Below are 25524 nucleotides of genomic sequence, written 5' to 3'. Positions count from 1 at the left end.
TGAGGGTTATTTGGCTCTCTCCTGCTTGCCCTTCTGCCCAGAGCCCAGGTACTAGAACAAAGCTCAGGAGAGGCCTGCCATCCTGTGCTCTTCCTTGATGCCCTACTGAGAGTCAGGAAGCTTGGTAATTCTCTGTAAGGGAGACCTCATTCATAGAAATGACACCGCTTTGTCTTCCTAATCCCAGTCCCCAGGGAAAAATAATTGAGCCTGATAGTGTGATATTTCACCATCCAAAATATGCCCTATCCAATCGTAACTAAAAATATAGTAGAATCAAGTGTCTAGTCGCTTTACACAGTATTCTCAGAAGCCTAATGTCCACAACTACTCGTCACCTCTGTCTAATGGTCATGGCTACTCATCACTTTTACCTAATGTCCACAGTGACTCATCATCTCTGCTAATGACCATGGCTACTCATCACCTCTGATCTGATAGACATTTCCAAGCAATTACAAGTCTACAACACCCAAAAGCACATGAGCACAGGACAACATATAGCTACAGCTAAGGAAGAAGCATTTATTTATAGTGAATATACTCTGAAGAGATACAATGCTCTCACTCCACCCCAGCTCCCAGGTCACTCTATATGCAGATTGCCTAAGCCACTGCCTCAAGCATCTGCTTTAGGCAAAAAGTTCTAATGCACACTGGAACACTTAAAGACCTCCTGGGACAGGGTATCAAAATGGACTGTCCAAATTCTCGCTTCTCATGGAGCTGTGGAAAGTCACAGGACACCGTTACCCAGAACTGTTTTGTCCATGATATAATAAAGAGCATTATCGTCAAGGCACTCTTTGAGTAACCATTTGATTGAGACACCAAGGAGGTTAGAAGTCACAGTGTGCGCTGGAGGTACAGCACAGTGCCTGAAGTGCTCTCATCTCCTTCTTACGTGTGTGGAAAGTGTATCCGATGTGAAATAGTAATGCTTTGCCACAACCAAGGGTTTTAAAATTATAATAATTTTTATTATCTATGATTTAATCATTTTTTCCAGTATGGAAACCTAGAATTGAACCTAGAGCCTGAGTACATTAGGCAAGCACACTACCACAGAGCTATCACACCAGCCCTATAATGTCTCATTTTTATCATCTTTTGGCTGGTTATAGAATTTTTCACAATACCAAAATATGTAAAAGTCAAGGTGGGAGACAGCTCTCTCGACACTCTGTCCTCTCGGGTCTGATGAACCTTCACTCTGGGCTGTACTTTTGGAGCATGGTGATCTTGGACTGTATGGGGTCCAACTGGTTAGACACATCACTCAGACATGACAGGCCCCACCTTCCCAGTAGTTCTACCAAAGAGGCTAAACTCTGGTGCCTATTGTTTAGCCCAGTAGTCCCTTGTCCTCTTATAAAACTCAATTTTTTAATGGTACCGGGGTTCAAATTTAGTATGTGGCACGTGCCAGACAATGTTCTACTACTGAGCAACATTCTCAGCACTTTATCACCCTATGTCACTTCTGCTTTGACATCTGAGGGAGAATTCTCTGTCTAGGGTTGGGGAGGCCAACTCCCTTTACATGTGCAGTTAACGTGTTACCATTGCATCAGATCTGTTCCCAGTTCTGAGCCTGGCTTTTGAAAGCAGGAAAACATTATTTATCATATTTACCCTGCAACACCTGTCCTCTAGGATTAACTACAAAGTTAACCATACCTTTAAATAGAGAACAGAAGAAAAGCAGAAAATCATACAGTCACATGAATGAATGGTGTTGAGAAAAGTGTACCATGTATTAGAAAAACACATACCCAGAGGTAAGAACTCACCATATAACCTAGGCTGGCCTCGAACTTGTAATCATGCTGCCATATTTCTTAAGTTTAATCCAAATAAATCTAGAAGGAAATAATGACTTTATTTTTAATCCATATGCACTAAAAATCTGTGTGCGTGCACATTTATGAACAATGCCATTGACTCCGACATCAACTCACGTTGTCTTTTCACAGTGGCACACGCTCCCAGCCTAAGCCCTGGCAACCGTAGATTAGTCTCTCTGTAGTTGTGTTCTTTGCAGAATGTCACGTAAAACTGAACACCCCTTAGGCACCATGCTCTGATGGGAAGTGTTTCAGATTTCTGAGTTGTTGGGACAGAAAGACTTGCATATATGAAATGAGGCATCTTGAAATAAAGCCAAATCTAAGTACAAAGTGTGTTTAGACACATAACCTGAAAAGGCAATTCTATAAAACACTTTGAGTGAACTTGTACTTTAGCCCTGACCTGTCATACTGGGTCAGATGTAGAATTTTCCATTTGTGATATCCAATATGTCAGTGCTCAGAGCACTTCAGAGTTTAGATTTTAGAAGAGGTAAGGCCAGTGTGGGACCTTTTGTGATTGGCTCGTGTCACGTAGCAGAATGCACATGACACTCATCTCTACTGTCACGCACTGGTGGCCTGTTCACTATGTCATTGAGGAACCACCACTTGTTTATCCATTGACCCCTGGAAGGACAGTGGCTTGCTCCCATTTGGGGAAGTTATGATCAGTTGCTATAAACATTTGAGGGCAGGCCTAAGGTAAGTTTTCATTTCTCTACCTAGATATCTAGAAGTGAGATTTCTGGTTCACATAGTTGAGACATATTTAGCCCTGTAAAACTTCCACTAAGATTGTAGACAAATTCCAGGTCTTTTATTTATTTATTTATTTAATTTTTTTTGCTTTATCAAGTTTTGTTGGGTTTTGCATTATTTTAATCATTTTTACAGGCATGTGCTGAGTCAGGGTATCACACTGTAGGGCAGGTTGACCTGGAATTCCTGGGTGCTAGGACTTCAGGTGTGTGTCATGCAGCTTGGCAAGTATTTTTGAGCCGGTGGCACCTCATCCATTCTTTTCTTTTCTTTTCTTTTCTTTTTTTGTGGAATGTCTATCCCGATCCTCTGCTATTTTTCAAGTGAGTTTGTTTTCTTATTGTTCAGTACTGAAAAATGTTATGTATTCTAATTAAAAGCCTTTTGTTGAACACGTGGTTTGTGACTATTTTATCCTGCCTTCCGACTCCTCTTCTGGTTTTACATTTTAGCAAATGGTTAAATGTTGGTGGATATCTGTCTTCTGGTTAAGAAAGGACTTTATAAACATGAAAGAGATAAGATAAAATGCAATTGAATATGAATGCCTTCCATTTTTATAGAAAAATCACTAAATATTTAAAGATTAACAAAAATTTATAAAGGTTTATTTATTTATTATGTATACAGTGTTCTGTCTGCATGTATCCCTGCAGGTCAGAAGAGGGCACCAAATCTCATTATGGATGGCTGTGAGCCATCATGTGGTTGCTGGGAATTGAACTCATGACCTCTGGAAGAACAGCCAGTGCTCTTAACCTCTGAGCATTTCTCCAGTCCAAGTAACAAAATTTTTGAAGTTTGTATAGATGACCTATAAATGATTAATATCTTTAGTATACAAAGAGTCCATTCAAATTAGTAAGAAATACATTAATATTATAATAGAAAAATAGACAATAGAAAATGGCAGGGTGGAATTTGCCTATAATCCCCACACTTGGGAAACCGAGGCAGAAAGAGTGTATATTCAAGATTAATCCATGCTATACAGTGAGAATCTACCTTTTAAAAAATCAGAAAAAAACCAAAAGGCATTAAGGGTGATTTCAATGAAGAAATTCAAATGGCAAATTTAACCTTACTATTAAATAAAGAAATGCATAGGAAAACATCAAAGTATCATTTGCCAACCAAATTGACAAAGATTTTACAAATGGTGATATACTCAGTGTTCAAGAAGGAGTAAGGGCTCAGCTGTAAGAGGGTAAATTAAAGGCAGTTAGCTCTGTGTATAAGACCCTTAAAACCACTCATATTTCCTCTTCTAGGAAATTCTCAGGAAGAGCAGAGATGGGAAGGCAGAAAGAATGCCCAGAGGTGGAGGGGCCCTCTGGAACTCACCCTAGACTCTTACACTGGGTTCACGTACACAATGTCTTACTATATAGCAATGGGGTCATCCTCCTTCAGCCTGACTCTGGGTGGAAGCCAACCATGACTAAACAGCCTGTAAGGTTCTGATTGAACCCCTTGTGTTTCTTCTGTTATTCCTCCAGGACACCCCTGCACTGGGCTGCAGCTGCCGGAAAAGCAGAATGTGTCCAGTCACTGCTGGAGTTGGGCATGGACAGCAACCTGAGGGACATTAATGAGAGCACACCCCTGGCCTACGCCCTGTACTGTGGTCACACAGCCTGTGTCAGGCTCCTCTCCCAAGAAGGCCGGTGAGTGTATCTCTAGTGTCTTTCTCTCAAAGACTTATGACATTAACATTTCTCTAAACCACTAGCATGCAAACCCAACAATAGCAAGTGCACGCTCTCGTGTGTGTGTGTGTGTGTGTGTGTGTGTGTGTGTGTGTGTGTGTGTGTGTGTATAGCTCAGAGACCAGTTTTCAGAAGTATCTCTCCTGCCATCATGTGAGGTCCAGAGCTGGAACGCAGGTCATTAGGCTTAGTGACAGGCATTTTTATCCACTGATCCATCCAGTGGCCGTAGTAATTTAATAATATCAGAATTACATAATGTAAGTAACAGTATCAATTATCCAATTAATTATGCATGTTTGCTGTCATCTAACACAGAGTAAAATGGTCTCCATTATGTGGAACACAATGATAATAACAAGCTTGAATCCATCAGTTCCGGGTCACAGGACTTGAACCCCTCTTTCCTTCTCCTTTTCTTCTCCCTTCTGCCTAGATCACTTTTTCCTGAGACCACCCTTATACATTCTCAAAATTTACAGAAGATGCCAGAGATTTTTAAAATCTGTTACATCCACCACTACTATGCTGTCAAAATATCTAATTAAGAAAAATTTAATAAAATATTTGATTTGTTACTTAAGTACTAATAAGTTTGTGGTTGCTACATGGTAGAATAAAAACATTTTAATTAAAACAATATTGTGACTTTAATCCTGGGATTACAGAAGCTAAAGTGGGGGTGTCACAAGTTTGAGGCTAGTTTGGGCTATCTGTGTAAGGAGACACTGTTGGTAAATGGATAATAAATAAATAACTTTATTTCATTTAATGTAGCTATTTTCCAAAACAAGAAAAATTAATAAGAGCAGCACTGTTTTCCATTTATGGCAAATCTCTCCTCTCTCTCTCTCTGTCTCTCTCTGTCTCTGTCTCTCTCTCTCTGTCTCTCTCTGTCTCTGTCTCTCTGTCTCTCTGTCTCTATCTGTCTGTCTCAACTAGACAATTAAACTTGGATTGAATTTTGAATTTTGCACTGTGGTATAGAAATTCCATCTGGTCAAAGCCCAAAACCAATGAAGAGAGAAATTAATGGCACCAAGATTTTCCCACCTCTCATCACACTAAGGCTGATTACCAATCAATCTTCACATTTCATGTCCCTCGGGGCTCTGTTCCGTAAAAATCCGTGCAAGATTTCCACATTGGAATTCTTAATTCTCCTGGGGCCAGGGGTGGGGAGAATCAAACCTCAAGGCAACAAAAGGTCATCAGATCTACTGGGTCCAAGAACAAAATTCAGTTTAAACACTGTGCCTCAAACCAGAGCGAGTTGGTCGCTAGGAGCTGAGCCCATTGCAGAGCGAGACTGATAAAGCTGATTGACAGCTGCCTCAATGAAACAGTCCATCAATAGTGCGCATAAAATTCATGAAACTGCCCCAGCCATTGGATGTCAAACCAAGAAAACTAGGGAATGTGTTTAAAAGCACTAAAAAGTGTTTCATATAAACCACTGCATCAGTCCAGAAACTACTATGAAAAAAAGTGTGAAAACAATAAATACAAAGTTTAGTCAACTTTTCTCTTTTTCCCTCAGTTGCTGGTATAATACCACTTATAAGATGCAAACTCTTGAAAGCCTTAATTTCTTGTTCAGGCCCATTAAGTATTTCTATAATGTCTTCTTTTGTTTCATAATTCATACATTCTACAACATGGCTACCTGAGTAACTTGGGTAGCCCTCATTCTGGGAAGGCATTCATTGATCACGTGATCGCCATGTTGAAAGAGAGATAAAAATGTGTTAATGATTAAAAACTATAAATTGGCCAGGCATTGGTGGCGCACGCCTTTAATCCCAGCACTCGGGAGGCAGAGGCAGGTGGATCTCTGTGAGTTCGAGGCCAGGCTGGACCGATAGCCTCCAAAACAATACAGAGAAACCCTGTCTCATAAAAACCAAAAAAAGAAAAAACAAAAAACAAAAAAACTATAAATGGAGATATATATGAACAAAGATTCATAGTGAGAAAACATCCACTATCCAAGGAGTAATATTGCAGGTTCCCTCTTGGCAGCCTGCACATGGGTCCAGTTTCATAGTTGATCCCTGATGCAGAAAACTTTGACTGGACCGTGGCTTCGAAAGAGAATAGCACAGAGTTTCCAAAGAACTGGAACAGAACAACGCCTCAGGGAAACTCAGCTTGAGCACGCCCGCCAAACAGCTGCCACGAACACTTTTTCATTTGAGCTTGCTTGTAAGTTGAGCATTGCTCACATGTGCCACGCCCAACCTCTGGCACACACAACTTCCTCTTCCACTGGAACTCAAACTAAGTCTTCTCTGCCTGTTTCCTTTATTTCATAACCATATTTAGGGTGTTTTTAGATGTGAAAGAAAGAATAAACAGCATAAAACAGGCAAAATGCTGGGTGTGTAATGTCGGTGCTGCTGGATGCCCTGGACTCTCTCACTCAGAGCAGACACAAAGCCAGTTACCTGTGCAGCTCCTAGCCTCTGAACTCACACCTTACATTTAATGCCTGTGCCAGTGTTGACTGTCACTGAGAGATGAGAGAGTGGGAAGGCTTTAAGCTATTTTCAGGTTAATCAGTTGATAATTGAAAACATTGTTGTGAGGTAATTGAAAGACTATAGCCTCTGGAGGCCAAGGGGATGGTTCAGCCAGTAAATGCTTGCACAACAAACATGAGGACCTGACTTTGATTCCCAGCACCCATGTAAAAGCCAGGCATAATAGCCACAGCTGTAATCCCAGCACTAGGGAAATGGAGACAAGGGGTGTTTGTGGCTTGCTGGCCAGTCAATCTGCAAGCCACAGATTACTTGAGAGACTCTGTCTCAAGTAGTAATCATAATAATGTTGGTTCAGAAACATGGTTCAGCAGGTAAAGGGGCTTGCCTCGAAGGCTTAGCTTACGTCTGAGTTCCATCCTCAGAGCCCACATAGAGTTCAGAGGAGAGAACCAGATTCACAGGGTTGCCCTCTGACCTCCACAAACATACCCTAGCATGCAAGCATCTGCCCTTACGTATACCACACAATGTCAACACAGAAACACAACTCTCTCCTCAAAAGGGATCAGAGATGGTTTGCTCTGGAGCCAAATATGAGTGGTCAATGGCCTGGGAACATAGATTTAGGTTACGTCAAAGTCCATGTTCCAAGATAAGATTTTTTTTATAAAAACAGAACAAAGAAAGTTGTCAATCAAGGCACCTTGCAGACACATTGGTGGAAACATTTGGTAGGCAGGTTAGAACAGAATCAGGGAATTTCTGCTACGGCTCTCAGGTGCTATCTGGCACCCTTAGCCTTTTGGTTGCTGGGAGTTTGGCATCAGTTTGCTCATTCCAAAGGATTTACCTACTGGTCGGAGGAGCACAATACATGGCTATTGAGAGGGCTGAAAATGGCCTGAGGAAATTGACTCTGAACTTATAACATCCCAAACCCTCCCCACTCTCTGAAGTTTTAGTCGGTTAATTGCAGAAGGGTCAGTGGGGGCTGCAGCGTCTTGCAGAGAATTATTATTCACACACAATAATAAATAATGTCAAAGATTAAATAAGTAAGTAAGGTTGACACACACAACAACCTCTGGTCTCCACATGTAGGGAGAAGAGGGAGGACGGGGAGGGGGAAAGGAAAAGAGAGGGAGAAGAGAGAAAATATCCCCTATGGAAGTTAATGCAGAAACCCATGGAGTGGTCAAAGAGCCAAAAATAAGCAATCGTGGAGTGCAGGGTCCTAAATAGGACGGCTGTGTCACACCCGCCAAGGCTCAAGGAACATCACAAAGAGAAAGAGGGAACAAAAGAGCCAGAAGTTGGAAAGATGTGCAGCAAAACATGTCTTCTGGACATCACTCAGCCATCGAATTCACGAACTCACTGCTGCTATGGTTATCTGCATAAGACCTGTACAAGACTGGGCCTGTCGATATTTCATCATGATGGGGAGGGGACCTCCTAAAGAATTATCTGAAGTTATTGGCTGAGTGAATAGAATGCCATCTTGTTTTCTTCTTCTTCTTCTTCTTCTTCTTCTTCTTCTTCTTCTTCTTCTTCTTCTTCTTCTTCTTCTTCTTCTTCTTCTTCTTCTTCTTCTTTTTTTTGGTTTTTCTAGATAGGGTTTCTCTGTGCAAAAGTCCTGGCTGTCCTGGAACTTGCTCTGTAGAGCAGGCTAGCCTGGAACTCGCTGAGATCTGCCTTCTCTCTGCCTCCCAAGTGCTGGTATTAAAGGCATGCACCACCGCTGCCAGGCTAGGATGCCATTTTCTTATCATTGTATATCCATGATAAGGTGCTTATGCTCCTGTCAAATCTTCTCTCCCACACTCACGCAAGAAATGCTAATTAACGTCAATATGAGTCAGCGGGAGAGGGAGGAGGTGAAAGAGAGGGGAGCTGGGGTGAGATGACTAAAATTTACTACATGCTCGTGTAGCGTTACGTTTCATACACGTACAGTACTGTCAAAGAACTACAAGGGAAGGGGGAGAGGAGTCAAGAGATATGGGTAGCCCAGCACTCAGGAGGCTGAAGCAAAAAGATTATGGTTTGAGGTTACGTTACATACAACCCTCATCTCAGAGAGAGAGAGAGGAGTGTTGAGGTACCATCTCTACAAGAAGTTAATGGAAGCTAAATTTTGGCTTGAAGACTACAGGCATCTGGGGATGAGCCTGGCCAGACAGGCCAATCAAGCAGATGGAACGGGGCTTGGGGTTTCAGTATCTTCCCCTTTCCCATTTCCTGTCCTGGCATGGCATTCTTGTTCTTTTCTGTTCCTCTAGAGCAGAACATGCTCGGCCTCTTCCTCCCCAGAACAGCCGGCCCCAGAAGAAGGAAGGGCGATTCAACGTGCTCAACCAACTCTTCTGCAAGAACAAGAAAGAGGAGCAGAGAGCCCATCAGAAAGACCACAGCAGGGACAGACACAAGGACGACACCTCAGAAGTCAATGACATCATCACCACCTTTGACAGTGTCGTGGATACCAACTGCCAAGATCAGCCTGGTGACCAGGTGGCTACGGTTGTCTTTAAGAAGAGGACCTCAGAGAATTCAAAGTATCTCTTGCCAGAAAGGAAACCCCTGGCCCAGAAGGGGCTTCCACCAATCAGAACACAGAGTCTGCCACCCATCACCATGGGCAATAACTTCCTGACAGCCTCCCATGGAGCTACTTCTCATGCTGGCCTGAGCTCTGGTCCTCAGCATACTACCCAACGTTCTCAGAAAAGTCGGAGTGAACAGGACTTATTAAATAATAGGACTGGCTGCCCGGGGTCACTAGATAACCCCTGGAAGGGTGACACTAATCAAGTGTTCTCCTGCAAGGCTTGGACCGTGTCTTCCTCTGATAAGTTACTAGACAGGCTATTTGCTGGCCAGCCTGGTCACCAGGAGCCCTCTGGGCCACCTCATCTTCCTCATCTACATAACTCCTCATCAGGTAATGGCCTTATTTTCTTCTCCTTTGCAAAGACCTCCCTCACACAGGGAGTGTCTCTTGTAGAGTTAAGCTAGTAACTGCCAGGTGAGTAGCCTGAGGGCAAGGGCAATAAAATGTAACCACAGCCTGAAGATTTCTGGGAAGTGAAAACTTTCAGCTTTTCCCTGAGTGTGGGGAAGTAAAAGAGTATTCTCAAAAAAAAAAAAGGGGGGGCGTGGTTGGGTGTTGCTGTTTCCTTTAAAATGTTCTTCACTGGAGTTGTGTGGCACTCCTATTCCCGAGATGCTAATTTTCTTGTGGCTAGTTGTGTGTTTCAAATCATGATCTACCCCACCAGCACCTTTGGTGAGGAAAATTACAGTGCCTTATTTGGGCCTGTGTAGAGGGGACATTTGCACATTTATGATTTGTTGTCTCCTCCAAACCTACATAGTGAAGCCCTTTCTCAAAGAATAATTTCAAAAACTTACATTTTATATACACATAAATATTACATATTAAATGATAGTAATGGTATATTTATATTATTATTATGCTCATTATGAATAAAATATCACATCATACTAAGCAATTTATTTTGCTGCTTGCTTTAGCATTGAACTTACTATGTAGCTAAAGATAACCTTGACCCCTAATTTTTTTGCCTTTACCCCTTAATGTGCTGGATTGTAAGTTTGTGCCATCTTGCCCAGCTCTTATTTTTACTTTAAAAAATGACTCATGTAGGACTGTGAGGCCCTCTGAGGCTATGAGACAAATCTGCTCACTCACATAGGGCCTTGGTTTCCTTTTAGATGAATCAATTGCCAATACTTAAAACCTGACATTCTATACACATATCTAAAGAAAGATGCTGAATTTCTCTTGAGAAATAGAAGCCAGCCTTCTCATGTGGCAATAGCTGATTAGCTCTGAGTAATTATGGTACACTGGGGTGCCACTGTTTCCAGCATAATTCAGAATTATTTGCATCCCTACTCCCTATCAATATACTTCAGGTAGTTTTTTCCTTACAGTAAGTTAAGGGAGAAAATGATGTATTTATTTAACCCATATTTCTGTCTAAGTTTGAAAAAGGAAAAATTAAGATTTTTTTTTAAGTATGGAAGGGTCATGTTTCTGTTTGAATGTGGGATTTTTCTTACTATTTTTTAACTTGAGGTGGTCAAGGGACAGTTTTGAATGTCATCTTCAAGAACACCATCCACTTGTTTGAGACAGGCTTTCTTATTGATCCAGGTTTACCAGTTAAGTAGACTGGCTGGCCAGTGAGCCCCAGGGCTTCTCCTGACTCTGCCTTCCTAGTATGGGGATCCTAAGACTACAGCAGCACACCAGCAGCTCTGCTGGATTCTGGGAAACACAGATCCTTGTGATTGAAGGATAGCTTACCAACTAGGTCACCCTTGTAGTAGTTTGAACAGGAATGGCCCCATAGACTCATGTGTTTGAATGCCTGGTCACCGGGCAATAGCACCATTAGGAGGTGTGGCCTTGTTGGAGGAAGTGTGTCATTGGGGGGTGGACTTTGAGGTTTCATATGCTCAAGCCAGGCCCAGTGTCAGGCTCTCTTCCTGTTGCCTTTGGATCCAGTTGTAGAACTCTCAGCTCCTTCTCCAGCACCATGTCTGCCTGCACACTGCCATGCTTCCTTCCATGGCAATAGTGGACTAAACCTCTGAATTGTAAGCCAGCCCCAATTAAAGGTCTTCTTTCATAGAGTTTCTGAGGTCATCGTGTCTCTTCACAGTAATAAAACCCTAACTAAGACACCCTCCAGCCCCAACCATCCTATCTCATGTGCAGCATGCTGGGCACTCCTCCATCATTGGCATATGCTTGATGCATGAAGCTTTTAAAGAAGAATGTGGCTCTCCTCGTGTACATAAATATGCATTTATGTGCTTCAACACAGGACAACTATGGATGTTCACATGAGAGCTATTGGCTGATATCTGAGATGAACCACTTAAAATTTTGCCTCGTCTACAGAGCACTGAAATCTTTGGCTAGTGGCATGAATGGTTTAGAGTGTTCCTGCCGAAGGGTTACAAGAAAGCACATTGTTCTACCACCTTTGACAATTTGGTCTTCCTATTGGAGTTAGTTCTGGCCTGGCCAAGCTATGCCTCCTTTATAGAACCCTTTGAAAGCTTGGAGATCTTGTTCTTTTTCCGTGTTTCATGTAAGTGATTGGGTTCAGTAGCACAAGGGTTGGGCTCAGCTCCTATAACAGAAAGTCAGAGTCACGGTTGGTTGTTTGCTGGTTCAACAGCATAGGGGTTAGAGCATTTCCAGCTGCACAGTCCTCTAATAGCAGCACTCAGGAGACTGAGGCAGGAGTATTTATTCTAAGTTCGAGGTCTGGTGAGACCCTGCCTCAAAAAGAGGAAGGTGGTGTTTCACTTGTTATCCAAACAGGCATACTACCCTCTTCAAAGTTTGCCAAATTGCTGAAATCAGTGTTTGCAAAAGAGAAAAAGTTGATTGACAACAGGGCCAAGAAAAGATGCAGGGACCCAAACCTGAGATCACCTCCCAGGACCAGGGTTTGAGACTATTTATGGGCTATAGATGCCGATGGGCCAGGGCATGGGAGAAAGATAATCAGAGGTGAGGTGACTCGTGTTCCGGATGGCATTTTGAGCATGATCTGAGGGTGGAATTTTGCCTTCCTGCCTCAAAAGGTCCCTACCAGACATCTGCATGAGCCCAAGTGAGCAGTTGGTAATTTCTATAAAATCACCTCAAATCCGTGAAAAATAGTCTAAGCAACTGTTAGTCATCATGGCCTATACATCAGAGATGTTATCTAAGTCATGCTAGGGGAGACTAATAACACACTGCTCATCTGTATGACTGTCAAAACTGGTGGTGAGACACAGTCTCTTTTTATAACCCTGGAATTTCCTGTGTAAGGTGAGTATGCCTTAAACTCATAGCAATCCTCCTGCCTCAACCTCTCAAGTCTTGGGATTAGATGCATGAGACACCATGCCCAAAACAATATTGATTTTTTAAGCCAATTAAAATCAAATTAACAGCGGGGTGATGACACATGCTTTTAGCACTGGAGGGCTGGGTCAAAGCAGAAGAAACAGGAGTTTGTGCCAGCCTCTGCTCCATAGTGAGTTTAAGGCCATCTTCAGCAAGTCTCCAATGAAATCAAAGAACAACTGGAGATGAGGGAGGCTTGGAAGCTTTGTATGAGACACAAAGTACAGAGAGTTGGCTGCTGTAACTAAGCCTAGGCCAGCTGCGTTCATCAGATGGTCAAACCAGGATGCTGCTCTCCCACAGAGTGTCAGAGACATCCGTCTTGTTACTTTTGATAATGGCTCTTGAGTCCTTGAATGGTGAGGTCTGGGCTTCCAAAGACATATACTTAGAATGCTAAGGCCTCCTTTAATAAACTCCCAGCCAAAAGAATGTGGCCTGTGTAGCAAGAGCTCCATCTTACTCTCACATGCAGCAGGTCTGATGTAGGCATTGCCCAGACTTTTGGTGGCTATGCCATCACTAGAGACACAGCTTCCTTTCGTCTGCATGCCCCTCTGCCTAATCCCTAGCTCCCTCCCTCCAGGTAACTTCACAGTGCAAGGCTGACTCAGCAGGAGGAGGGAAGGGTGAAAGGAAGCCTCCCAGCTCAACCGGCTCCCACTCAGAAGTCCTCTGTCATAAGGCTCACACTTGCATCTGACCAGCTGTGTCACATACTCACACCTATCTATAGAGAGGATTGGGAAGTATACTCTTTACATCTCCAAATCTGATCTCTGCTTCTTAGGGAGAAGAGAGTAGATGTTGGGAAGGAAACTAGTGGATTCAGCCTAGTGTATTATCCAAAACATCTACATTATTTAAACAAAATAGCATTAAACACAATTGCTTTGAGATTTGGTCAGGCCCCCAAGAAGTAAAACCAGTGAAGTCCTCAAGTGACAGAACAATGAAAAGAAGAGGTGAAAGTCACTAAGGGATTCTGAAGATCTGAACAGAGCTTATAGCAAAATGATTGTATTATTTTAGCCAGTACTTATCCGTGCTAGTTATAGCTAGGAGCCATTTAAGTCATGATAACACAAATCTAAGAGTCTTTAGCCTATAGTGACTTTTAAGGGATATAGAACTGCTAGATGATTATGCAGCTAAACTCGGGGCCTCCTAAATGTAAGCAAGCACTCCATCCCAGCCCCCAGCATAACACTAGGTGATATGAGCTAACTTTATGGATAAGCCTGGGAAGAGAGAGAAGGAAAAGGGATTAAAGTCAAGATATAGTCTCTAGGGGCACAGCTGGCTTCAAGGATCCACTCCCTTGAAATCCATCTCACCTCCTAAGTTCCTATCACATCCTTGTAGCATGTGGGATTGTGAGTCTTCAAAGGAGCAGTCACTTCCTAAAATCTGTCGCTGCACACTGCTGCATGGAGAGCCAAGTCTTCCACGCATGAGCCTTTGGAGGTCATTTTAATTCCCAGACCATAGCATTTCTCATCTGCAAAGTGGGAGAAAATCCCTAACTCAATGGGTCATTGGTAGCTGTTAGGACTGAGTGAGTTGGAAACTAGGGAGGTGGTCCAGTGCTTGGTAGGAAAGTGTGAAAGCCTAAGCTTGGATTATGTAAATACTAGGTAGGTGTGGCAGCCTTGGAAGGCAGAAACAAGGAATCCCCAAAAGCAAACCCCCTAAGAAAACTAGCCATATCAACCAACTCTGGGTTTAATTGAGAGAGCCTGCCTCAAAGAATAAGGCAAAAGTGATCAAGTGTGATTTTGCGAGTGTGTAGGCACTTGCATGTATATGTAAAATAACTAATACCACACACTTATACACGCTTTCACACTCACACATACACACTCACATACATATGCACTCACACACACTCTCACATACACATACTGTAGGCAGAGTTTTCTGTCCTGTAGCTGCTCTCAAATGCACTGAGGCCTGTATTAATTATAAATGCTCGACCGATAGCTCAAGCTTATTACTAACTGGCTCTTACATTTTAAGTTAACCAGTTAACCAGTCTTCTTTATTTATGCTCTGCCATATGGCGGTACCTTTGTTATCATGGAACACACATGCTCCCTCTACATCTATCTGGTTGGCAACTCCAGATTCCGTCCTTCATCCCATCATTCTCAGTTTGGCTTTCCCTAACTTTATTCTGTTTAGCTATTGGCCAGTCAGCTTGTTTATTAAACCAATCATAGCGACATATAGTCACAAAGTATACAGAAGGACTATTCCACAGAACACATACACTGACACACACTTACACATACACTCACACATTCTCACATACACACACACACTCTCACATACACTCACACACACATACACACTCTCACACACTCATACTCTCAAACCTACTCACACACACACTCTCCCTTTCCCTCACATACTCTGTCACACTGACACATAAGGAAACGGACTAAGTTGGTATGGACAAAGTAATACAGTGACTGGCAGATATTACTAATCAAATATGTTTTGCTGTTGGTATTGGTGTTGTTTAGTTTTGATCTGGTTTTTGTGTGTGTTTGTTTTGGTTTTGGGGATTGCTCATTTGCTTTTGTTTGTCAAGACAAGGTCCCACTCTGAAGCTCAGCATGGCCTTGAACTCATAGTAACCCTCCTGCCTTAGCTCCCAAGTGTTAGATTATAGGAGTAAGATTGTACCTGGCCTCCAGCTTGTTTATAGATGTTGGTTAGTTCCTGTGCTAAGCAGTACACATTAGAAACAAGCTACCAATGACCTGTATTTTAAAAATAATGAGTTTAAGCCAGGTGTGTAGCATGCCTAGAGTATAGTCACAGCTACTCAGGAAGCTGAGGCTTCTTATTAATATAGCATAGGCTAAATGATGAGACCGAAAGAAGGAAGGAAGGAAGGAAGGAAGGAAGGGAGGAAGGGAGGGAGGGAGGGAGAAAGGAAGGAGGAAAGAAAGAAAGGGAGAAAAGAAGGAAGAAAGCAGGCAGTCTGGGTTTGGTAGCTCATGCCTATAATCCCATCACTTGGGAGGAGACATGAGGGTAAGGAGTTCAATATCATCCTTGGCTACATAGCAAATCAAAGGCTGGCCTTGGTAAGAGATACCCTGTCTCAGCAACCCTCCCTCCCTCCCCCCCCCAAAAAAGAGGAAAGGAAAAGGAGGCAGGAGAAGTGTGCCAAGTGCATGCCTCGCTTCTATTCCATTCTATGGCTTAGGGCTGTGCTTCCCAGGCTCTTTGCCTGCTGACTTCATCCAGGAGGAGGCACAGAGAGAGGATGAGGAGAAGGAGAGGAGTAGGAACCCAATGGTTCTCCATGGCAACCCTGCTTCCTGTGGGAGTTGCAGTAGACATCAGAAGTGGTGCAGTACTGTGACTCCCACTCAGTTTCTGGGCCATGGTAGCATCATCTCCTCCTATCACCCCTCCAGCCATGGCCAGAACAATGCCTCAGTCTAGGGCTTGTGTTTTCTTGCCCAGCTTTTTCTACAGTTATAATAAGCATCTGCATGAAATTCCTTCTTTGAAAGGCCTAGAGACCTTTAACGAAGCAAGAAATGCCTTTCTGTACTACAGTGTCAGAGGACCATCAAGACATGGGGGTTGTGACATGTTCATGTCATAAGGTCCTTTCTTGACATAATTCACATCACCTACAAAAGTTAAATGATTTGCTCAGTAATGTTCCAATCAGAACTTGAGCCCAGCACTCCTGTACAGGAATATCCTAGTACTGACACTGAATTTATTGATATACTTACCAATTCTATATCATAATTTTCTTTATAAATTATGCTGGCCCCAAATGAACAGGCTTCCCTATCCTGAACTTTATTTTGTGGATATCTTAACACCATTTGATATATTGTTTTTAAAACTACTGAGTTTTTTGCCTTAAGCTCAAATGGCATGGGCCAATGAGAAAGCTCAGAAGGTACAGGAGCTTAGTGACCCGAGTTTAATCCCTGGAAGCCACACGGTAGAAGGAGAGAACCTACTCCCACAGGTTTTCCCCTGATGTCCACACACAAGCCATGGCCCAAGTACACATAGATAGATAGATAGATAGATAGATAGATAGATAGAGAGAGAGAGAGAGATAGATAGATAGGCAATAGGTAGATAGGTAGGTAGGTAGGTAGATAGATAATAGGTAGATGATAGATAAATAGAGAGATAATAGGTAGGTAGGTAGATGATAGACAGAGAGACAGAGGCATACATGCATAAATATAACAAAATGTTGCTTAAAAATCAAAAGGGCTCACTGAAGTGGTTGAAGTTGTTATTTTGGGCAGGTTGAAATTTCATGAAACTTCCAGGTTTTTATGGCAAACCTTGCTGTGGTGAAGCACTTGAATAGTTCTGTAGCACTGGCTTTCGTTGAACGGTCCTTTTAGCTTAGAATCTCCCTTCTCTTCTGCCTTGGTTCAGCAACACTAATAGAAGCTAATGGTGCAGCTGTCTGAGTTCCGGGCATCTGCTCTCCTGTGCTTGCTCAGCAAGCCCAAACATTCAGCTTTAGCAAGGATTGCTCGGTGTTTATTGGGACCCGTCAGTGGGTAGCATGAGTGATGAGGAAGAACACTCAGCCTAATGAGTTGGAATTTGGAGTGCCTCAGCTTAATTCATTGCCAGCAGCATGCAGAGAAAATGGAACAGAAAGGTCTGTGGTGTTTTCCGCTAGCCTGTAATTTACAGGCCATCCCAAGAAAAGAAAGAGCTCACTTCCTTGTTTCCCTCAAGAAAGAGCTTTCCCCAGAACTTTCTAGATTATCCCAGCAACAATGCACTCTTCAGGCTAGGTAGGTCAGCACCAGTGACCCCTGCATTTAAACCCAACTTCAGCCTTTCCAGGACAAAAGCCAGATTCCTGACCTAGGTAAACACAGCCCTCACAGGGTAGACTAGCCTGCTTCTCACTCTCAGTGAACCTCCCATCTCAAAGTCCCAACACATACACCTCAGCAGTTCCTGACTAGCTCTCAGTTCCTTGAAAACCTGCCACCTTCCCGTTGTGTGACACCTCAGCCTGTATTATTTTAGCTTCTATCTACTATGTTTGATTGATTCGTACAATATTTTTAAGAGCCAGCTCAAGATGGGCACAGTAGTACACACCTGTAATTCCAGCACTGAATTTAGTTGGAGGCCAGCCTGGGCTACATAGGAGACCCTTTCTCAGGGTCTTAGGTCAAAATGCATCTTCTCTTCGAAGGACACAGTGACACATTATAAACAGTGGCTCCTGCTTATTGAGCACTTTCCATCAGTGACACTGGAAGAGAGAATTTTATGCCCATTTCCCACTTTCTAGACAAAGCACTTGAGACTCTCAGAAGTTAGCTCACCTGCCTAAGTCTCAGAGATGGATAGGAATGGACAGACACACAATAGAGGCCTACAGGATTCGAGACCATCTCTTTCATAGGGCTTAGGTCTGAAATGTCCTCTGAAACATTGTGCACAGACACACAAGAGTGACTAATGCAAACCCTCCTTTCTACTGAGGTGATTTGACATAGTGTCACATCCTGAGGGACATCAGGATCCTGTGTAAACACAGACTAGGTCTGGAGTAAGTGAGCTCTAAACAAAACAGGTAGCTACTAACTTTATTACTTGTCCCTCATGGAATGCGCTCCCTGAAGGTTCCTAAGATACCAATAAGAGAGCTTTGGGCTGTGCACAGATCCATACTGACCCTCAGAACAAAGCAGAGGGCCAACATGGAACCTTCCATTCTCCCATACAAACAATATTTCTTTGATGCCAAGGGAGACAGGAGAATGTGAGTTTTAAGGTCAGATACAGTTAGTCTGGAGCCTGGGTTCTGCCCTTTCCCAGAAAGTGACCTCGAACATATTTAAAATTCCTCCAAACCTCAAGGTCCTTGTTTGCCAAATAAGGAAGATAATAGTTATGGAGACGGAATGAGACCATGCCTACAGCAGTTTGCTCAGTCCCAGAAACAATGGCTGCTTAGCAAACAGCATCCGTAACAGCTGTATTTAGTCATGACTTTTTTCTCAACCGTGACCCCATTGGGGACTTAAAATACTACTACTTAAGAACGTTTCCTCTCTAAATAATGGATCCTGGGGCTATTTTGCTTTCAAGGCTAAAGGAATAAATGTAATGGCAAAGTGTCAACCACAGAAACAAATCTTCAAGCAGTCTCTGTCATGTGGCACTGCTTAGGTGATGGCCATGCATAGTATACCCTTGGAAGTAGATGAGATCTTGGCTCATGCTCCCCTGACCTATTCTACAGATTGCTTTGTCCAAACAAAAGTCTTGAGCTCAGTGAACTTTGCTACAGTCAGGTTCCTTATTAGACTACCAGGCAAAAGATAATTTTTTTGTGTGTGCAGGGGGGGAGGGGTTGGTTTTGATGCTGTTTGCTTTGTTTCTGCTAAGGTTGATTGAGTACTTTATCCTGTAAACCAGTGGTTCTCAACCTTGCTGATGCTGCGACCCTTTTATATAGTTCCTCATATCGTGGTGACTTTAACCATAGAATTATTTCCTTGCTACTTCATAACTATAATTTTGTTACTGTTATAAATTGTAATGTAAAATATCTGCTATGCAGGATATTGGCCCCCCCCCATAAAGGGTCATTCAACCACCTCCCTCCTTAGGAGGTCATGATCCAGGTTGAGAACCACTGCTTGATGGGGAAAGTTCTTCTGTGTATATGTTGTCTTATTGGTTGATAAATAAAGAACTGTTGGCCAATAGGGAAGCAAGATAGGTGGGACTAGGAATCAAGGAGGATTCTGGGAAATGTAGTAAAGAGTAGGAGTTGCCATGTGATCCCAGGAGGAGAGGACATGTCAGGATGGCATCCTCGGAAATATAAATCTTTATACAAATATATATTAGTAATTATGGGTTAATAATTAAATCAGAGATAGCCATTAAGAAATCATAGTAAACGGCCAACAGCTTCATAATTAATATAGTGTCCTTGGTGTTCATTTGGAACTGATGCAACTCTGGGACCAGACTGGCAGGGAGAATGTATGTTACAACTACTGTAAGCTAAAAGCTGACCATGTATTCTCCAATTCAGCCTCAGCACAATTGGAAAGACAGATGCAACTATTTTCATCACTTTATGGAAGTTGGGGCTTAAAGATGTTATGTCACTCAAGCAAGATCACCCAGAGAGAGCATGGTGAAGCAGGAAAAGAAGCTAATCTTGCCTGGTGTCAAATTGGAATTCTTGCTCACCATTTTCCTCCAACAGAGCTTAAAACGGACTTCAGGAACTTTTTAATGGACATGTTTTCACTTTTATTTTTTATACGTATGGGTGTTTTGCCAGCGTGTATGTCTGTGTACCACATGTGTGACTGATGTCCAGGGAGGCCAGAAGAGGGTATTGCATCCCCTGGAACTGGAGTTATAGCCAGTTGTGAGCCACACCATGTGGTGCTGGGAATTGAACCTGTGTCCTCTGGAAGAACAGCCAGTGCTGTTAACTGCTGAGCCATCTCTCCAGCCCCTAACTTTTCTCCTGTGTATACGTGTATGCCTGCATGTGTGTGTATCACACATGTACAGTGCCCAGAATGACCCAAAGAAGATGCTGGACCCGGAGTTGCAAACAGTTGTGAACTGTCATGTGGGTACTAGGAAGCCCAGGTTAGCCTCAGCAAGAGCTGCAGACACTCTGAAGGGCAACACCTTCCTTCCAGCCACTCTACCCCCCCCCCCTTAAAAATAACTCCTACATATCCTTGTGCTTTCCGATAGCTGGACAATCCAACTCTTGAGATCAGCAATGTGCTGAATTTTTAACAAGTGGCCTTCAAAAGTCAGAGCTTGTTAATTTCTGTGGTGTAAATATTGCCACTTGATGGCCACAGACAGAGCGCCAAGGTGTCCTTAAAAGCTTTCGAAAGTGCCAACAGTGTAACCATCTGCTCTGAAAACTAGGTTCTCATGCACACATTGCTCGAGCACACCAAAGCCCAGAGTCAAAGTTAAAACTAAGCCATTTCTTGCCAGGCTTTAATCCCAGCACTTGGAAATGCAGAATAGGGCAGATCTCTGGTTAAGTTTGAGGGAAGCGTGGTCTACATATCGAGTTCCAGGACAGTCAGAGATGCATAACAGAGACCCTGTCTCCAAAATAAATAAGCAAGCAAAGAAACAAACAAATAAGAGGCAAAAACAGACAAGCCATTTCCCGAATGCAACACCCAGTTTCCTCTGTAGGTCGTGTTAAATTCTGACTGCACATTTGAGTCACTGGTGAAAGTCTGATGCTCCACCTGCAAAGATTCTGATTTAATCCACTTGGGGTGTTGTTTTTAAACTAAATCTCAATCTTACCATTTTACCAATGAAAACTAAGGAGTCAGATGCTGGGGTGGAAACCTGCTGCTCAGAGAGGCTGAGGAGCAACCAGCTGGCCTTCCTCCTTAGCGGACATCCCAGAAAAAAGAGTTTCTCTTCTTCTGTCCCAAACGAAAAGGGCCGCCAAACTCAGAGTCCCTCCCTCCTCCTTCCTGCGCATCTCTCTGTCTATTTTCCTGACTCCCTCTGACTCTCTGTGATTACTTCCTGTCAACTAGTTGCGGGCTCCTCCTCTTGCCCCGTGGTTGGTTTTATTTCATTAACGCAATCTCGGGGTTCAAGGTGTGATCAAATATCCCGCAACAGGGTGTGGCCGAGACAGCACTAACTTTAACCGAAGCCCAACTCATGGTCTGTGCAGCAGAGATTGAGAAACACTGTTCTAGGGAAAATGATACTCTAGTCATCACTCACTCAGTAGAGATGCCGAGATAGGTGATAGTGCTAACAGGCATGATTGGCATTTTCCCAACCTTAAATTTTGTAAGTTTAACTCTTTAGAGGCACTGATTCTTGCTTATGACATTTTATTTAAATTAGTTCAATTGAAAAATGACTTCTGGATGTGACCAATGGGTAAGGGTGCTTTGTCACCAAGTCTTCTGAGCTGAGTTCTAGCCCTGGGATGGTGTTGGAAAGATTTTTACATGGTGGAAAGATTAGTTAGGTGACATGTAGCACAGTCTGGAGCAAAGCCAGAGGCTAAACCATGCCTGTGATGCTGGTGCTCAAAAGGCTGAACTCTGCACTCACATGAGTCTGCCAACACACACTAAATTGTTTTAAAGTGAGTGTCATGTAATAGAGTGTGGCCATTATTATTGCCAGTGTGTCTGTTACTTTACTGGATCTTCAACAACTTTTATGACCCTCTTGTCTGTTGGACTTCATAATTTGCTTTTGGTTAAGTCTCAAATGATTGATACGAATGTGTTTGTTTCCCAGGACAAACTCTTCAGCATCTCTCCCCAAACAGACCTAAATTAAGGGATATCCCTTTCACTCGGAACAGCCTGGCACCTCTGCCAGACCAAAAATGTAAGTACTCGCAACCCCACCCCATCCCCAGCTTCCTCCACAAGCATTAACACGTCTAGACAAACTCTCAGCAGCATTTCATTTTCTTTTTATTTTTCAAAAGAATGGCAGGTGCCAATACTTGTGGACAGAGAAAATTCCTAAAAGGCCCTTGAAATTTGTAATGCCTTTCTTCTCTCAGGGAATTATTTTGAAATACAAACACAATAGCAGAAGTTTATTTAGCTACGTATTATTTAATGTCTTTAAGAATGTACTTTAAGCTGGAGATGTTGGGGCATGGCTTTAATGCCAGCACTTGGGAGGATCAGAAGTTCAAGTTTAATCTTGGATGGATAATGATGGAGTGAATTTGAGGCTGGCTTATGCTGCCTGAGACAAGTCTCAGAAAGGGGGAGTGGTCTGAATATGTTTGATTTCTTTGCTGTGTGGGCCCCAGAAATTATTTGCTTGCAGAGTAAACATTCCTAAGCAGAAAGGAAGTACTTGACTTGTTTGGCTTGGTTCTGTCTTGTTTGAGACACAGTCTCACTGTATAGCCCAACCTGCACCGAAATTCTACTACTTCAGTCTCCCAAATGTAGGATTACCAGTCTATTCCAGCACACCTAGTTTCTTTTGTTTTCTTTAGTTAGCTTTATTTATTTATAGTCACAATATTTTAGGTAAAACTCTCATAATGTAAAACGCACTCTCTTAAACAAGAAATCTTCTAACAGAATGGGCCCAATATCACCTGGTATACTTACTATAGGGGGCACAACACCTGGAGTTATGAGTTTATATATCCTTACATCCGTATTAGGAGGCAGGCTTTATCACCATTCCTATTAGACAGGCAGGAAAACTAAGTTCAGAAAGGGCTTTCCCAGCATCACTTAGGTAGTAGCTAGCACAACCAGGGCCAAAGCCAGCATAGTACCTCATGCCTGCAGTGGTTAGTGCTCAAAAGGCTGAAGCAAGAAGACAGAATGTGATGCCAGCCTATGTTACATAGCTAGTTCAAGTACAGCCTGAGCGATACAGATACTATCTTAAAAAACAAACTGTAAAAGATAATCAGCTGTCTTAAGAAACAAGCCAATTTAGTTTCTTTTTATACACAATCCTACCCTGATTAACACACACACACACACACACACACACACACACACACAGACACGCACACACAAACCCCTTTGCACTTAACTGTGAGTTAGATCATTTGGGAGCTGGCCTAACAATTCCAGACAAGTTCCTAACCCTTTCCCCTCTATAACTGCAGCATGATGAGACTGTCATAGGATTAAATCAGACACTGTACTTACATGCCTAAGATACTTATCATATTTATTTACACTGAATAAGTAGTCAAGGTGCCCTTTCTCCCATCGGTGATAGTTTGAATGGGACCAACCAAGAGTTCTAGGGCTCTAAGTCAAAGCAGTGAGTTACAGGGTCACGGTACAATGTCAGCTTTTCAAAGTGACGTAAAGGGCTGGAGAGATGGCTCAGCCGTTAAAGGCTAGGCTCACAACCAAAGTGACGTAAATTCAGAGCCGATACCATTGGTCCAAAGTCAGAGAGTTAGAAGTAGAAAGCCAGGATTCCTTCTTGACAGCCTGGTCCTCTGCCTTACTGATTTGTGGGAAGTGAGGGTTCTGAGTGGTGTTGATTTTTCTCACTGGGGGAACCTCCAGCCAGCACTCACTCTTAATCAGCTCCTTTGGCCTTGAAAGTGGCCTGGTAAAGCAAGAGAGGCCTTCACAATTAAATTCCGGACAAGACCAAGGTCTCTAATCAATTCTGCTGAATGCAGTAGAAATTGGACAAGCTGCACTCTTCCTAAAAGAAACCTGAGAGTCTTTGGAGGTTTGCATGAAAGCAAATGCCTCCAGGCTTGTTCAGAGCTGTGTGCTCAGCTGTTCCGGCCCTGAGAACTGGGCCGCCAGGCACGCACAGCCAGATCACGTGGAACTGGAGCTGTTGCAATCCTGTATTTGTGCATTTTTCAAATCCCTGACCTGTAGCAAGCCTGATTAGATATGAGCACACAGCTTTGCTCATTCGTCCAGCTCCCACCGACACGGGTTCTTAGAGTGCTCCCACGCCTTGAGAAATCACAGGGCTCTCTGGCACCATCCCATAGTAGCCTCTGGAAGAAGCAAATCTCCAATGTCTCTCATTCTACCCCCTGTTCTTTTCCCAACCCCAGTTCTATCTGGAGAACCCCTGAGAGCAAATCGAGTGCTCCCAGCGATTCCAAGCCAGCGGGGACGCGGCCCACCAGCCGAAGAGAGCAAGCCATCTGCCAGTCCCACCCATGATGAAAACTAATTGCCGCTCTCCATGGAAATCTAGAAGACATATATTTTTCAACTCTCCAAGGGTGAGATTACTCTAGTTTATATGAACAAAGTCTTAATTTAGTAAGCTGTGTTCTACAAGCCATTCACGGTTTTATAATTCAAGATTCCCTATTTCAAATAAATATACTTCCTGAATATGAACTTAGAATCTTTAGGTGTGCAAACATTACCAAGTCTATGAGTTCCTGTGAGCCCCCTACACACTGTAATTCCAAAACAAAATACATTACTGGCAGGAAGATTTCGTACATTTCCTTCATGTTGGTGGCATGTTTGTTGTTTTGTCTGTTCTTTTTTTTTTTTTTTGCTTGTTAGATGATTTTATGTATTTTTAAGTGTATGCTTTGCTGAATAAAATACATGTATATATAAGAAAAGTAAACCCTAGGCTTTTTCTTCACATTTATTTCCATCCTACCTGGGCCCAAAAACAACTGAAAATTCAGTACTAAATCCTTATCATAGTCACAGTGGGCGGCTTTGAAACACACAATCTCTTGCAAAATATTTTCTAATATTGCCAGGTCTTGGTAATGCCCAAGTCACCTGACAGCATTTATGCCTGACTCTGGTATTTAATTCTTTCCACCTTCTGTTGTTTTCAGCTACATCTGACACTCCAATAATAGGAAGGATCATGGGAGCGTGTGTGCTTCCTGGCCTGATAAAATTTCCCACCCATCCTTCAAATAGTCTACATGTTAAAAATTTTCTGTTCTGCCTTCCAAGGCCTTCCCAAAGTTGAGACTTAGCAAAGTTCTGGAAGACTACCTCTTTCCCTGAGAAGGGGGTGAGCTGTTTGGCTTGACTTTGGCTGGAGGCCTTGCCAAAGTCACTTAGGGACAATCACCCCATGTTATCGCTGGGTTCGCAGGTTTTGGAAAAGTGTCAAGTGTAACACTTGGGGGTACTCTGTAGTGAGAATAGACTCTGCTGTCCTCATACAGAGCAGCCTTCGTGGCCTGTTACAGGAGGCAATGTAGACCCTCAGACTTTGACTCCCTGCCCCCCACCCCT

General features: G+C 43.0%; 1 protein-coding gene across 1 annotated transcript in view; it reads left to right on the top strand.

The window, feature by feature from the left end:
- The window catches only part of Ankrd55 (ankyrin repeat domain 55), a 99777-nt gene extending 74898 nt beyond the window's left edge, over positions 1-24879 (top strand). Inside the window, exons 9-12 of the mRNA XM_013125432.3 lie at positions 4112-4279; positions 9090-9751; positions 22067-22159; positions 24354-24879. Of these exons, the coding sequence (XP_012980886.1) occupies positions 4112-4279; positions 9090-9751; positions 22067-22159; positions 24354-24475 (1045 nt within the window). The 3' untranslated portion in view covers positions 24476-24879. The remainder of the gene's footprint in view (positions 1-4111; positions 4280-9089; positions 9752-22066; positions 22160-24353) is intronic.
- Positions 24880-25524: the final 645 nt, after the last annotated feature.

Source organism: Mesocricetus auratus, unplaced genomic scaffold (genome assembly GCF_017639785.1).
Source record: "Mesocricetus auratus isolate SY011 unplaced genomic scaffold, BCM_Maur_2.0 Super-Scaffold_100020, whole genome shotgun sequence".
NCBI classification, from domain to species: domain Eukaryota; kingdom Metazoa; phylum Chordata; class Mammalia; order Rodentia; family Cricetidae; genus Mesocricetus; species Mesocricetus auratus.
The sequence above is the reverse complement of the archived record's forward strand: the minus strand, read 5'-3'. Positions and strand labels throughout refer to the sequence as shown.